This window comes from Parus major, chromosome 4, assembly GCF_001522545.3.
Source record: "Parus major isolate Abel chromosome 4, Parus_major1.1, whole genome shotgun sequence".
NCBI lineage: Eukaryota > Metazoa > Chordata > Aves > Passeriformes > Paridae > Parus > Parus major.
This window is the reverse complement of record NC_031771.1, coordinates 934,806-950,758: the sequence shown is the minus strand read 5'-3', so window position 1 is coordinate 950,758 and position 15,953 is coordinate 934,806. Positions and strand designations below refer to the sequence as shown.

The 15,953-nt window shown below is 39.2% G+C and overlaps 1 protein-coding gene across 1 annotated transcript in view; it reads right to left on the bottom strand.

Moving 5' to 3' along the window:
- Window positions 1-15,953, bottom strand: part of SLC7A11 (solute carrier family 7 member 11) — a 72,479-nt gene that overhangs the window by 16,911 nt on the left and 39,615 nt on the right. The window contains exons 7-9 of the mRNA XM_015625812.3: window positions 4,682-4,805; window positions 3,433-3,536; window positions 2,885-2,981 (exon numbers count right to left, since the gene is read on the bottom strand). Of these exons, the coding sequence (XP_015481298.1) occupies window positions 2,885-2,981; window positions 3,433-3,536; window positions 4,682-4,805 (325 nt within the window). The remainder of the gene's footprint in view (window positions 1-2,884; window positions 2,982-3,432; window positions 3,537-4,681; window positions 4,806-15,953) is intronic.

Genomic DNA, 15,953 nt, shown 5'->3' with positions numbered 1-15,953 from the left:
AAATATTTATAAGCAGAAGGAAGAATTTAGCTGGCATTCAGGCAGCTACAGAAGAGCTAGAAGGAGAGGAGACACCAGACTAGTGTTTCTCCTAAAAAAGCTAGTCTCCATACAAGGCTTCTGAAAGGCAGGTAGAAGATTATGTATAAAATAGAGTGTTTTGTCATGAGTTAGATGGTTAGTGAAGATGGATCTATTTCAAAGTAGTATCTGGACAAAAAAAGTCTTTGCATTTGGGCATGAAGGACTAAGTCAAATTCCCCATATCCCTCATTCTTCAGCAAGAGGGAACATCCTGGAAGTGAGAGCCTTTAGGTTTATAACAATGCAATAGGTGAAATCAACTGCAGATATAGTAAAACACTGAGCTAAATCTTTAAACAGAGAAAATTAACTTGTATCATTTATCTAGATTCACAGCCTCTCCTTTTTTTTCAAAAGCAGTGCAGACAACATGGATTTGAATCAGAAGGATCAATATTTCAAATGTGGATCTCTGGACTCCAACTTTTAATGACTTATAAAGTCCTTGGTTACTTACATATAGATATTAAACAAACTCCTACATAAATGTCAACGGAAATTGTACCACTGAATTATATTGGGCAAGATTTCTTCTCTACAGACTCAGCCTCTAAAAGTTTAAAATCTGTTATAACTATAATGCAAGCTATATGCAATAATGCAAGTGAAAGAGAGCTATCCTCTCTCCTTTAAAAAATACAAAAAAAGAAGAGAAAAACTACAAGAAAGCAGGATTACAATCAGTTTGCATGATTTCTATGAGTTACTACACACATCTATCAAATTCCTCACATTGGTGAGGAATACTTCTGGTCCAGGTAGCTCAACTTGCAAATTCAGATGCAGACTAAGATGCAGATTGAAATGAAGACTGAGTTCATAGATCCATTCGGAAGGCTGACAAGAGGCCATGAAGTGCCAGCCTTTGGGATAACAAAGCGTATGAAAGACTGGTGACCCCAGCCAGAGGAAGAGACAATGGGTGACACAGCAGGAGCCAGGAATTGCTGACCCTTCGGATACCAAAGCAGATGAAGACTGGTGAAGCCAGCAAAGTGGATGAACACAGAGATGGAGGAGGAAACAAGGACTTGGAAGGAAGAAAAAGACTTCTGGGGAGAATGTAGGGTATAAAAGCCATGGGATTCCTTTGCTGGGCGTCCCCTCCTCAGGGGTACAGGTTCATCTGTTTCTGTGTTCCTGTGCTGGGACTAAGTGGCTTTATGGAATGAGACATCTGATACTCTGCCATGGAAAACTCAGGGCTGAAGCAGTGGGGAAACCAGGCCTGTGAGTAGGATGTGCAGGAGTCCAGCGGTGACCCATTGAGTCACCAGAGCCACCACTGTGAAGGGGCGATGGTCCCAGCAGTGATCTGGCATTGGGCGTGTGATTGCCAGGAAGTCTCGTGAATGGTCAGACTGGGAAATTTCTCTAGGAACATATACACATAAACAAATTTCTTAATTTCAAAAAAAGGTGTTGTTTTTTAATTTAGCAAGCTTCAAACACATGCTTGTTTTCTCAATTTATCCTGAAGAGCTCTTTCCTTTCTTACAGTGTGCAGAACTTGGAAGGAGAAATAAAATAGGGAAATGCTAAAATCACTATTGATTTAGATTATATCCTGCCACTGCTCTAAGTTCTACTTGCAATAAGGTTAGCTAAAACATTGCAATCTTTGAAGGAAAGCCATCTTCATATGAGAATCTGACTTTTTCAAAGGAAATCAATGCACTGGTGTAACAGGACCATATGCAATAGCAGAAAACATCTGTCAGTAAAAAATAATGTATTAATACATTTTGTGCATTTCATTCTACAAAAAATAGTCAATGCAATTAACTCACAAGGTATGACTACACCCAAAGAACTAAATGTTTATGGAAAATTGATTTCATTAAAACTTGTCACCATAATCACACTGCCTAATTTTCAAAATTTCAAAGCCTATAGTTGTATGTGTACATATAAAATTCAACAACTCAGCAGTGAGCTTACAGGCATCAATAGCAAAAACTGATTCAAATTACACAAGCATTTGCTCTTACTAGCATAGACTCATAGGTGCATCTTTTGCTTTGGCTGTAAGTCCCCAAATATGGCAGAGGCCTATCCAGATACACTGCAGTCATTGATCCCAAAAGAGGGGCTGAACACCCATGACTATGAAGACTGCAAGTTAAGTGAGAATCTTCCTCACACTATAAAACTGAACTTCAAAGTTGATATTTTGACATTTAGTTCTAACTTTTACCATACAAATTAGTCTGCAAAACTAACACATGGCTAACATTTACCTTTGCTACTTATTTTAGAAGTCAGTAATAGTATTTCCTCTAAAGCACCAGTGTTTTTTCCTAGAAAAGTCACAGACTATTTCCCAGGCACATGTTCTCTTATTTTTTAATCACCACAATGCTGGACAGCTGAGGGTTCCCTCTCCATTATCTAAGTTCAAAACTGTTTGCATTTGTCACTATAAAGTAGTATAATGAGCCTTTAGGGTGCTCCCAGATGCTGGTGTTTAGTTCAACTTTCAGTTAACTTAATCCATTTTTTGTTTGTTTAACTGTAATTTGTCTCTCTGAAAGGGAACTAGCTCATCACTAGCAGGTCCTTAGAAATCCAAAGCAGTAAGATATGAATTAGATTGCAGTGATAGGCAAGAAAGCAAGGAGATGATACAATAAGAACAACTCCCAAATCTCATTCCTCTTTCTCCTGTCCTCAGCCCTGCCCAAAGCCCATGTTCACATTAATAAATGAGACTCAAGCAGTGCCCAAAGTCTGTTTGAATCCTCCAGAGCAAGCCTATCATATGAATTCTAGTGCAGGAACATTTCTTTGTATGATTTACCAAAACAGTGACAGCTGGCAGAGGAGTGTGCTTGCGGACATGAATCATGGAGAGAATTTCTGGAAGGTGACCCTCACGGGATGCAACGAAGAACATCCTGGTAGGAAATAAATGTGGACAGACTTTAAAAGTACTCATTACCATGAGTATGCAAAGTGGCTCATGAAAGTCACAGAGCAGAGCAGCTCTTCTTAGTCTTGTTTGAGGCGTTCTAAATGAAAGCACTGGCAGGAGAAACTCACACACAGAAATCAAAATAATCTCTGAAGGTGTCCTTTGATTTGGAAAGAGTTAATATCTTCCCGTCAGTTTTCCTCCTTTACATGAAAAAAAGCAGCCACTGATTAAGGGCTAGCCTCAGAGAGATTAATTTCCAAACCATTCAAAGGATTTTTAAAAAAAGTGAGAAAAAGGCCTACACCTGGTAAACAGTGTAGTCATTTATCATATCCTGCTAAAGAAATGAATCCTACTCTCCCTTCCCCTTGCTTCCATACTTTCAGTATGTCTCCCAAGCCCTTACCCCCAGGAACATCAGCAGTGCTCACCTGGAGACTGCAAAAATGCCACCATTCATAGATCCAAAGCAGGAGAGAGCAACAAACACTGGTACAGCTAAAGAAAAGTTTCCCATTAGTCGTTCAGCAAATGTCTGTTAGAAAAAAGAGAAAAACACACAATGATTTTTCATAAAATGGGAAGATAATTGTCCTCTATTAACAAATTATCATGGTGTTAGTTATACTCCTTCTCTGCATCCCTTGATGAAAATTGTGCTGTGCATATGTTGCCTCTTCTGTGAGAGCACAGCTACTACAGCTGAGCTGTCCTACCCTTATCCCTGATGGCATGTGGAAGATCTCCAGTTGAAGCAGTGATGAGGAGGTGGAATCAGGCCCTGACTCATGTCAGTTTAGACCATTATGACTCCAAAGCAGACCAAGTCTGAATGGATCAAGGTCTGATCTGCACACCAAATACCTTTCATCTACAGCCTTCATTGCACTCAGCTGGTATGACTCAGTGGTATAGTCGATCCATTCAGGCTTTAGTGCTTTAGGTTAGCAGAAGAGCCTTAACTGGAGTTTGGGGCACTACATGCAACATGCATAATTTTTGTCACGTTTATAAAATGCTTTCTTTCTAGACCTCCTGTAAGCTACAGAATTTGGTCATTTTTTAAAACTCACGTCAACTGAAATAAACACAGGCAGTATCACTATTGGAAAAGAAATGGAATTATTTATTTCCTCATTGTGACTCAGATACTACAAATATAAAAATCGGTGTAATCACTACAATTCAGCGAGAACAATCAAAGCAGTATTTCCTAGTCAGGTTGCCTTGCAATTTCTTCCCAAATGAGCTCCAGTATTCACAGCAGCCCCCTTCCAAGCACTCAGGACACAGATAGTACAGAAACAAAGTTACTGTATGCTGCTACACAAGATAATTCAGAGCTCTCTCTTCCATCATATCTGCAATTCCTGCTTCCCTGGAGCTGAACTTAAAATTTAGCACTGAATTTTTCAACTATGTACTTGGCTATGAAATGTAACTCCTATTGACTTTGTTGTAAGAGGTAAATAAATACAGCCCAAAGTTACATTATAAATGGCCTGAAGTGCAATCCTACTCATCAAAAATCAAATTTCACTGAAATACTAGTGAGTGCTGCTATACTAAAACCTGACTGCATCTGTTCACCCAATTTTTTTCCCCCCTGAAAATAAGAATAATATCAACAAACATAACTGCAGCAGGAATATATCTTTGTATTTTTCTTCTGTAACTTACCACTGCTACAGCTTTTGAAAGCAGCAATTCCCCAGCACTGATTGTAGTGAAATAAGCCACGTTTGTTAACACATAGCCAACTGTGACGATAATCATTGAAATGCATATTGCGAGGGGTATGTTTCTGAAATACACAAGGTAGCTCATTATTTTACAATCTGGTTGCTAATCTTGTTGCCCTGAACATGAAACAAATAACATGAGAAGAAGCCACTAATGATGGTGAATGCATATTTGGTCATCCCAAAATAACATCATCAGAAACTACCAGAAAAAAAAAGGAATAAACAAAAACCTCTACACAAAGGAAACAGGTTTATAATAAAGCGGTGAGAAACCATTTGAGAAAAGAGTCCTTTGGGGACACCAAGGCTTGTGGCCCTTATGCTTCCCACTGGTCCCCCACTTCCCACTTAAGTTGCCTACTCAGACTGACTTGCAAGCTGAACCCAAACACCTGGGGGTGTTTGCCATCTTCCCCTGGATACCAAAATATCCAGGATGCATAATTCTGCCCTTTCCTCCTGGGTATATTTCTTCCTTTACATACCTTATCACATCCCAGTTATCTCTCTCACTATTCAGGGGAACATGAGAGCAGAATATGGCACAGAAATGGAAACAGCACAAATCTGTAAATTTAGCACAGCACAAATGGTATTGAAAAGCACAATTCCTCTGCCATCCTAGCTAGAAGACAGAACAATAACAAACAAATATATAATAATGCCAAACTTTTATATAGCATGTCCTTCTAGTCAGCAGAATTATATCTAGAAAAGCAGAATTATTTCTGTTTCAAAAGGAGGAACACAAGGCACAGTGAATTTGTCCAAAGCCACATTGCAAATAAATGTTTGACTCAGGAGAAAAACCCAGATGCCTGAAGTGTTACTCTAGTCTCTTTCCATCTAATATTATTGATATCTACATCATGTCAAGAAAAAACTCAGATCTGAAACTAATCCTTTAGTTCCAAGGCTGAGAGTGACAGTATGTATGGTCCCTCTGAGGAGAGCTGATAGCTCCTCTTTCATGGTTGGTTCCCTCCAGCTGTCTATATTAAGGCTGCTTTTGGAGGGATGGAGTGGTTGCCATACATAAAACAGGTCACCCCAGAAGGTGGAAGAAGGGAAAAACAGAACTAGGAATTCTGGTATTCCAGAAAAGACCACAAGCATATTTCTAAAGGACTACTGTAATCACCACAAAGAAAAAGGTATTTTGAAAACCAACACAAAGATCCATTCTTTTCTGATATTGTGATAACACAGCCAGGTCAGAATTTAAGGGCCTTCTTCACTTCCGGTCCTTATTTCTCAAATAGATCCTTCACATCAGTATGGCTATATAGAGCTGAAAACAGGCTCTAACCTGAGACTGAATAAATAAATGTATTTATAAATAAGTAAAACAGGACAGTATCATTGTTGCACATCTTGCCCACCTCAGAAACCATGGTGTCAAATGCTCCCATTAACCCAGACATACAGGTAGGTGAGAGGATTATGCTAGTAATGTAACACCAAATCTGGGTATACATCATGATACTGTATTAAGTCACAGCTACCTCATGCACACATCTCAGTTGAAGAAATGGGAAAAAGGGAAGCCAGACAACTTTAGGATGTGTTTGTTGATGGAGAAGATGACAGCAAGGACTAGAGCAAAGAGTCCAGAATACAGGTGCTATATTGCTGGAAAACCCATATGGACACAAAAAATACTGCAGCTCTGCATGCTGATAATATATGCCAAAATGGGGTTTGTAGGTCAGTTGCCAGATACATTGCAATCAGCTGGGTTAAGCTTCTTACCTGACCTGGGTGTAAATTGAATTCAGTCCTCTTAGCATCTGATTCAAGGTAGGGATACTTGGATTTAAAGCCTCTCAGAGTGGGTATTTTATCTATATTTTCTGCATCGCAGACGAATGCTTCAACCACCAAGCTTTTGGAAAAATCAACCCTGACTCCAACCTTAAAAAGAGTTTTTTCAGCTAAATATAGCCAATTTGGGCTTTTTTCACAAATACCATTTAAATGACTTAAAGTATATTGCTAAACTTACACAGATTATCTTTCTTTGTTCTAACTTTTACTGAACACTTTATATTCACATATAATTTAAATCCCAGTTTAATTTCTGATAAAACAAAATGGTAATTCAAAACTGGGGGAGTGAGGGGGGTGGGGTTCAAAGAATCATGCTTCCAAACATGACCCTTATCTTAGCACTGCAAGTCCTGCTCTGTTATGCTGAAGAGTGCTAACGCCCTTGGATAGTAATACCACCAAAAAAACACACTCAGAAGAATAAGCCAGAACTAGTCAGGAAGCACTATTCATTAAAAAGCCTGCAAATCATGTCCTTCTAGTCATGCTTCCACTCAGCACCTGGAGCAGCACAAGGGATGCTGACTTATAAGCTCCCAAGTCCCTCTTCTGGAAGGAAACAAGAGCTCAGGCTGCACCGCCTTTTGTCTCCTTTCAGAAGGCTGTCGTACACCCACACAACCCTTCCAAGTGCTGCTTATTACCTACTGCTTCCAGTGACAGATTTAGACAGAAATAAAAGGCTAGTTTCAAGATTTCAGAGATAAGCAATACAGTATGGTTCATGTCTCACTGACACCTCCACTCAGATTCACACTTGGTCCTCAAATCACCTGAAAACACAGGCAGACAAGTGTGTAAAACCACCGAGTGAGAGCTTTAATTGTGTCTTTTCTAACCATCCAATTTAAGAGACAGTTTCCAACTTGCAACAGGATCCCATTATCAGACTCTCTGCAGTGAACTAAAGTCTCCATGCTGAAATAAAAGCTGTAGTGCCATTCACAATAAAGACTACCTCCTTTCCCTAGAAGATCACTGTACCAATTTTCTTGGAATACTTTAGATATTCTCCAGACTTCCAAATATTGTCTCTAAGTAAGAAAAATCATACCTATGTTCTATTCTCCATTAAATTTCCTCTATTGATGGAGTTTCCACCTTTTCACTTCTGCATTCTATGAATCACATAAAAGACAGGGTGTCCACAATACTGATTAGCAATATTTCTGATGTAAAACAAATTCACAGCTGCCTCACAGCTAGCTGAGACTTTTGGACTAGAGAGAAAATTTGAGAAAACATATTTTCCACTTTTATTTTTTTTAAAGAGTTTGATTCATCAAAACTCAAACATCTGATGGGAAACTGGACCCTATCAGTAGGAGATTTCTTTGGGAAAAAAATCTTAGAAGCAAAACACAAATCTTATCTTACTGATAAAGACCTCAGAATGGTCAATGGCTTAAAAACCATGGCACTGTGACTGCTCAGATACAGGAGACTGCAGAATCTCATATACTTAAAGCAAACTCAGGACTTCAACTTGCATTGAAGTGGCTACTGTTTACTATAGGATAATACTCCTATTTTTGCACTTCATTTCAGAGTGATACTTCTAAAGATTTCAAAAGGAAAAGCAATTCTTTTCAAACCAGCTGTTTGTCTGAGTAGACCTTGAGGTGCTAATCACAGAATCATCATAGAATCATAGAACTGTTTGGGGTGGAACAGATCTTAATCATCTAGTTACTGTCCCCCTGCTGTGGGCAAGGACACATTTCATTGAACCAGGTTGCTCAGGGCCCCATCCAACCTAGCCTTGATATTAGCTCTAAACCTATGCAATTATTTGTAAATGTCTTGAGCATTAGTGTTAAGATGATATTCAAGCAGGCTGCTCCTTGGTTAGAAGAGGAAGCTGCTGCAATACTCATGTCTTCTCCCAGAACTTTGAAGCAAATTGGTACCAAAAGGAATCTGAGGATATTGATATTGACCATATAATTAAAAAGTCTTTTAAAAAGTGGGTGAGAGACAATTAGGACAGCTTCTATGTAGCTAAATGTTGACTAAAATTGAATTGAATCTCCATACCTTTTAAGAGTTACCCATCACTAGCTGCTATTCAAAGCTAAACCTTCCCCTTCTGCCCTATATACAGAGCAACTCTAATGAAGAATCACACTTGAACAAAGAGCACATTTACTTTGTGATCCCCAGAAAAAGAGTCACCAAGGAGCCTACCATCAATAAGAAGTTCAGTGCTGGGAATACAGCTAACCCATCCTGTGTTATACAAGGTTGTAATTGTTGCTAAGCAATGCTGCATATTGCTTAGAAGCAGATCTCCTTCCTCTAGAACCTGTAAAAGGCACAGGTGCTAGGGCATATGGTTCAGTTAATCGGGATAACCACTGGATTTTGCATTTAACCTTCAATGTTGCAGAATCATAGATCTTCAGCTCTAGTACAACTCTAGTACTACAAATACTTTTGCAAGAAAAAAATGAAAGCAGAGCAAGCAAAAGAAGGGGAAAAGAGAAAAAAAAAGATAAAAGGAAAAAGAGAAAGAAAGCCAGAGCAAGAACCTAAGGATGAGGAAAAACCATGTCAATAAATCAGCTGAGCAACATTCCTGGAAATGTACAGCATATATCTCAGGTTAATGGCAACTTTTATAAGAGCAAGCAGTAAGCACTGAGAGAGAGCCGTGTCCACTGAGGGGTGTTCTTTCTATGAAATGACAACTACAGAGTCAAAGACACCTCTCCAAGCCAGCTGAGTTCACAACAATGAAGTATGTTCTTGCCAGATTCTTTGTTGCTTAGAGGTGATACCAAAACCTTAGAGGTCATATCAAAACCTTTTCCTTGCATCCATATCAAAGCCAAGCTTTACAAATGCTCATCATGGTCAACTGTCCTGGACAAACCTGCAAGAGCAGGACCCAGCCAGGAAACATAAAAAGAAAGGTTGAAATACATAGCTTAATTACTGATGAAGTTACATGAAATTACATCTTTACTGTAGAAAGGAAATGGTGGAAGATAATTTTACATATAAATTTAGAATGAAAATAGTAAAGAAGGAGAGAAATCCTAATTCCCTCACATGACTTACAGGCAAGTATTTCCTTAGTTTTCATGAGCATGATGCTGTATATTCTGTATTTCCTTAGGTGAAAATTTACCACCAGAGGTGTTTCAAAATTTCCCTTTTGCAATAATTTATTCACCATTTGCAATCTGCTAAGCAATTTTCAAAATTAACTCTTCCCAGATTTTGGCACTCTTAAAAAAATCCACTGCACTTCCCATAGCACCAAAGCCTGGCAGAAAAAGAGCAAATTTATTACAAGAGCAAATTTATCCAAATAACCTGACACTGAAAAAGAAATAAACAAATACAGAAACAAATAAAGAAATAAGAAAGTGGCAAGAGAAATTTAATATTCCCAGGACTTCAGTGCAAGACTAGAAGACAAAAAGGTTTGCCTTAGTAAGTGCTGTGTTCCAGAGTCCAAACTATGTCTCTGACCATTCCCAGGCAGTCATTCTGTGAGCTATGGCGATCCCAAATCCTGAGCAGTATTTTGATATAAACTCACTTATCCCTGACATGTTTTTCATATAAAGAGCAGCCTATAAAACAACACATTACACTGAAGGGATCAAACAGTCCTCACCATGTCAACAGGTGAAAAAACTACAAGCTCATCCATCTGCTAGGAGAAAAGGCAGATGTAAAACTTCAAAGGAGGTCACCTCCCAGGACTGAATCAAAGCCAGAAATAGAGAGACAAAAGGGATAGGAATCATCACAGTACCTATCAAATCCACGTATTTCTACATGCTAACCAGTGTCTCAGCAACTGCTGACTTCAGTGACAAGTTATTATTTTGTTTATTGAAGTGAAGATTCCCATCAGCTAATCATCTCTTCCCTTCACTGCCTCCCAATATGTTCCATCCTTATGTTCCAGATCAGAGGAACTTGCAGTCTGTGGGCTGTCGCTCTATTAGGAACAGCTGGGATTGAGCAACACAGACTCTCATGGAGTTGGTTAGGAGAATATCTCATAGTTTATTACTTCAGCTCTGTTTCATAGACTGATACGTGGAAAGTACAGAAAGGAAACTCTTATTGGTTAGCAAATTACTACATTACCATCATTGGTCAGTGGTGCACACTACCCCCTGACTTTCTCTTGCAAAGAAAACAAGGGACAGACAAACAGCACCTGGCAAGGCTGTTTTCTGTCTCTGAGAATTGTTTTGAATCCTCCTTGAAACTTCCCAGGCTACTTTCTCAGGCTGGACTTGAGAAAGCTATGTGGCCTGCAATTTCTGCTGGCTCCCTGCCGCCTGCTCCAGAGCTAGCATCCACAGTGGGCTTGCAGCTTACAATTACAAAATTATTGAATAGACCATATTCAATTACATAACTGCTCTTCATCATCTTGTGATTTTTTTTTTGATTTTGAGAGAAGGAATGAAAGAAAGGAAAGCTCAGTCATTAAGCTGCACTCTCATTTACACCATCACATGCTCCATGGATGCTACTGCTGAAGTGAATTTTAAAGGGTTCCCCTTCTTCATTTCCATGCTTTGGTTCTTACTTCAGAGACACAGCAGCATGACACTGGGAAAAAAAGTGAAGAATCAGGCTACAGTCTGCATTGCATTTCATTCTACCACCTAGAAAGAGAAGAAAAGAGCTTCTGCTGTGCTACTCATTTACTTCTTAGTGTTTGACTTCACTGGTTCAGATTATAATTGCTTACACTTCATAAATAGGGTCTTCCATGACCAACTAACTTTAAAGGGTCATATTGTGTCATCAGTGTGCTGTAAAAGGTAGGAAATTTCCTTAATTTCTCAGATGTTTTCAGCACTTTTCCCAACAGGCTTTCCTCAAAAACCAATTAGCATAAATACTGCCTTGTATTAAGACTTCGGTAAAAATTGCACAGAGTAACACTCTTTTCCATAAGACATCCTTTCAGGCAAATCCTCCCAGCTCAAATCTCAAGAAGGAAATCTGTCCACAGCCCTTGGGAAACTGAGTTGTTATGCTCACAAGGGGATTTGCTTTAATTTTAATAGAGATTTGAAGCTGGCTACGATGTCTTTCTGTACAAACTCAGGTTGCCAAGCCAGATCTGACCAGAGTGCTCATTTACGTCATGGCTCAAGCCCCACCCTGTCAAGTCAATACCTTTTATGAAACACCTTTCTTGTTGATTGTTCTGAAACTTGGATTACCAGCCAGAGATACTCCTTGTGGTCAAGCAGAATCCTGAATCATTCTGCATGGAGTAGGCAGCACTACTGGCATTCCTGAAGCAAACTATGCAAACACAGATATCAAAGATGACAGCTAAAGACAAGAGACTTTTGAGATTACAGCACTAAATATTAGTCTCGCTGTCTCTGCTTAGCCATTTCTTGTATAGCAGGCATATGAGCACTGTTAGGAGCCAGAAACTGAGCAAAAGAGGCAGCACACAGAGCTGCTATGGGGGCTAATTTTTAAAATCTCTTTAAAAGAAGAAATGGAATACAGACATGAAACATAAAATACTGATCACCCCCTCTGACTTCTCAGTCAATTCTATTTCCATAAGTATATCAAGTGCCAGTGTTCAACATCTTTATGTTACCTCAGTTGCAAACTTATTGTACAAAGTTTACAACTGTTTCCAAAAGGCATGTGAAATGTGGCTTTTATTCTGCACTGTAACTTGACCCCAAGTTACATCCATCCTGAGAACCTGTAAGCCCCAAGGAGGTGGCTTTTCTTTCCTATTGCTATAGTCATACCTGCAGGAAAATAGGCCTACACTAGGAACTCAAGTGTGTTTAGTGTTAGAGTCTGGGAAGCTTAACCAGAGAACAGCCAGGTGCCTGGAAAATGCAAGATCTCTAGCAAAGAATCTGAATTTTGCATTTCACAACCTGAAATGGTAATGAAGACAATGGTTATTTATCTAGTGTATTGCAACAAAAGTGAGGTTTAAGTTTGACCTGTAATTAAAAGTTTGTCTGCCACTCTCATAAAAGCTTGCCTTTTTAAAAGCAGTATAGTCTAAATTCAGAGGATTCAAGTACAAACATATTGTCACTCCTGAATTTGATGAATGTCTTTTATGTTTCTATATTACAGCATCATTTAACATCACCCTCCTTTTATTTCATTTGTGGGAAACCTTAATGTCCTCAAGGAAGTCTGTCCCCTTTTCCACCAGAGAGGCAAAACCTCAGATTTTACCTTTATTGCCCAGCTCTCTCCAAATCAGGAGTAGAAAGGAGCACCTCTGCTCTCTCAAAAAGCTCCAGCATTTTATTTTCTTCTGAGGTCTATTTGCTGGAAGTGCTCACAGTACTGCCAGTACCATAGGTTATGGTGAGAAGCACTAGTAAATCACAGTGCTTGCTTGGAGGCAAGGAAGCTATAACAACAAACATGACACAGGGCCATAAAAACAAAGCATTTGCCTGCACACAGCTCCTGTATGGAAATGAAGGGGAAAGGGACAGAGGCACAATCCAAAGCACTTCCTCCAAGCTGCTTTATTTAGCACATGATAGTGGGTCTAACTTCCTCTTAACAGCTCCACACCAATACATACCTCATTGCCAGATTTAAATAAATGTAAAAGGGAGGAAGTGAAGTAATTGTGTATTAAAAGTAGTTTCATTTATTACAGCAGGCTCTCCTGGGAATTTGAAATTATTCATTCCCTGAGCACCTGATTTATGAACAGCATCTACTTTCTCCAGACAGGATCACTTTTCTTAGGAAAGATGGACCACTGGCAGTAGTTGGCAGTGGGGGAGTGAGGGATATTTAGAATTCTAAACAAGGGAACCTGATCTGGGAAATGTGCCAATCAGGCCACACAGCTGAGAAACCTAAGCCATCATCTACTGCATAACAAGATCATGGTCAAGGAAAGAGATTACAGTGGTTGTGAAAGGAATCCCACTAAAAACCATGCTGCCTGTCACAGTACCCTGCCCATGTTCCTCTAAGTACCTCATTGTTTGCAGGGAGTGGGGCTGGGGTGCAACAAGAGCCCTGCCTTGATCTGTATTTCTATTGCCCACACCAATGATATAGGCTTCTAATTTGGGTCAGGGCAAATGACAGAGCAACACTTTGAGTAATTCAGGGAAGCAGGCTGGCAAGGCTGCTGTCATTCCCAAAATGAGCCATTCAAGCTCACAGCCTGGCAACAAGTAGCCTGAATACAAAACACCTTGCTCAGTTCCAGTGGAAGGTGTTATAAATTTGTATTGTGATATTGGCTTTTGCAGATGAATAGTATATGTTAAATACTTTTTAGATATGTATGTACTTTTTTCTTGCTAAAAAGTTTTAAGTTTAAAAGAATTTCCTAGGTACAGGGCAAGGAAACTTCAGAGGGCAAGGACACTGGGGCCCAAGCTGTTATCAGGAGAACAATAGAGCCCAAACTGTTATCAGCAGAAGATATGAAGCCCAGCTGCCCTCAAAAGGAAGGATGAGAGGCCCAGATGGTTATTAACAAGTGACCATTTGCAAAAGAAAGGAAACCAAACTTCAAATAATGCTGACCAGCAAGAATAATGATGACCAGCAGGGATAGTGCTGACCAGCAGAAAATAAAGATTGTGCAAAAGCATATTCTAGGAAGGCGGAACTAGGGAGGGGACATGTTTTTGAATATGCATAGAATCCTCACAGCAGGAGGGGATAAAGGGAGTGTTCCCAAGATACCAGGTGTGTTCCTGGCAACCCGCCAGGGCACCCGGCTGTTTTAACCCTTTGCTTTATTTCTTTTGTCTCCTAATTGTCATTTTGTTTATATTAAATTCTTTTTATAATTTATTAAGTGAATCTCGTTTTTAATAAAGGTACAGGAAGGAATGCTATCCCCTCAACCCCTCTAACAGCTGGACTTTTTGGGAAGCATCACTGGTAGCATATTAATAACTCCTTACAGTAATATGTTGGAGTCTGAGACGCAGAGTGTATGCCCTTGTTTCTGATACCTAACTCTAAGTTCCAGAAAAACACTGAATTTCATATAATATGGAATTAATGAGCATGTTTTCATGGTGATACATGAAAACAACTGTTAAAGTTAGATAGAAAAAGCTAAAAGTGTGTGTAGATTATAGAGTTTTCTTAAGTCACTGGGTGAAAAAGTTAGTTTAGAAAGCAGAAGGCAAGATGGAGGATTTAGAATGTTGTTTTGTTTCCTTCTTCTTTCTTCTTCATGTTCTTCTTCTAGAGGTTTTTGGGTAATAGTAAGTGATTGGTTAGAAAATGCCGCAGTGCAGCACACAGGTGATGGGTCATTGGGTCATAAAGAAAAATAATATGCGTGTCTATTGTTAATTGGAAAAGAATAAGTATAAAGATAAAAAAACTGCATTGTTCAAGGCCATATTGTGCTTTCAAAGCCAAAGTGAGCCACAAGGCCTTGTTGTACCATCAGAAGAAATGTACCAGATTGCAGAGATTTAAACTTATGCAGCTAGTCTGGAGAGACCTGCAAAGTTTTGTAATGACCTTCCAATAAACACGAGAAACAAGATTCTAACAAGCTTGTGAGTTTTCTTCAAATCTAGAGAACTGAGATAAGTGGGACTCCCCATGAGGGAGGATCCCAAAAGGAGCTCAGCTCAGAGGAGACTGAGAAATCCAGGAGAAAGAAAAGTTACATAATAAAGGAAGGTAAATGCTTAGGTGCACAGAGCACAGAGGGAACAGCATGTATCTCTGTGTGTATGTGCATAAAAGGAGCCAGATTTTTCATACTTGCTAAATTCTTTGACATTTAGTTTTGAGCAGGCGACTTTCCACAATGCCAAGAATCATAAAGGAACAATTTACTGCTGTATGTTACCATTGATATTTTAGCATGAATGAAAACTGCACCATTGGTGAGGAAAAGAGCAGCTATTTGTAACAAGGAGCACCATGGAAACTGAAATATCATTTACCAAGAAAGGCTCTTCTTCTGAAGGAATTCAAAATGAGAAAAATGGTACCTGTAGGTGCCTTAAAGCATTAACATTTTTAAAGATACAAAAAGGTGTAAATGAAATTAAAAGGAGATGTCTTACCAATACCGCATTTCCATGAAGGTAGCTATCTGGCAGAAAAATTGTTTTTTTGCAGAAAGGAGGGAAATTATGGCCTTGCTAAGGACAGCCCAGCAGACTGCCTACAGATGTGGGACAGCCCATATAGCAAACTGAAATAACTGTATTTCTGACATAGAACAGAAATCCAGAAAACTCCAAATGTGATCTTAAACATGCCTTTGCAGCACACAGCTTTACAGTCCTCATTGTAAACCTCTTCTTCCATGTATCTAATGTAAACCTATCTGGTTTATAATCATTACTCCTTTTTCCATAGACTGCAACACATCCTGCTAA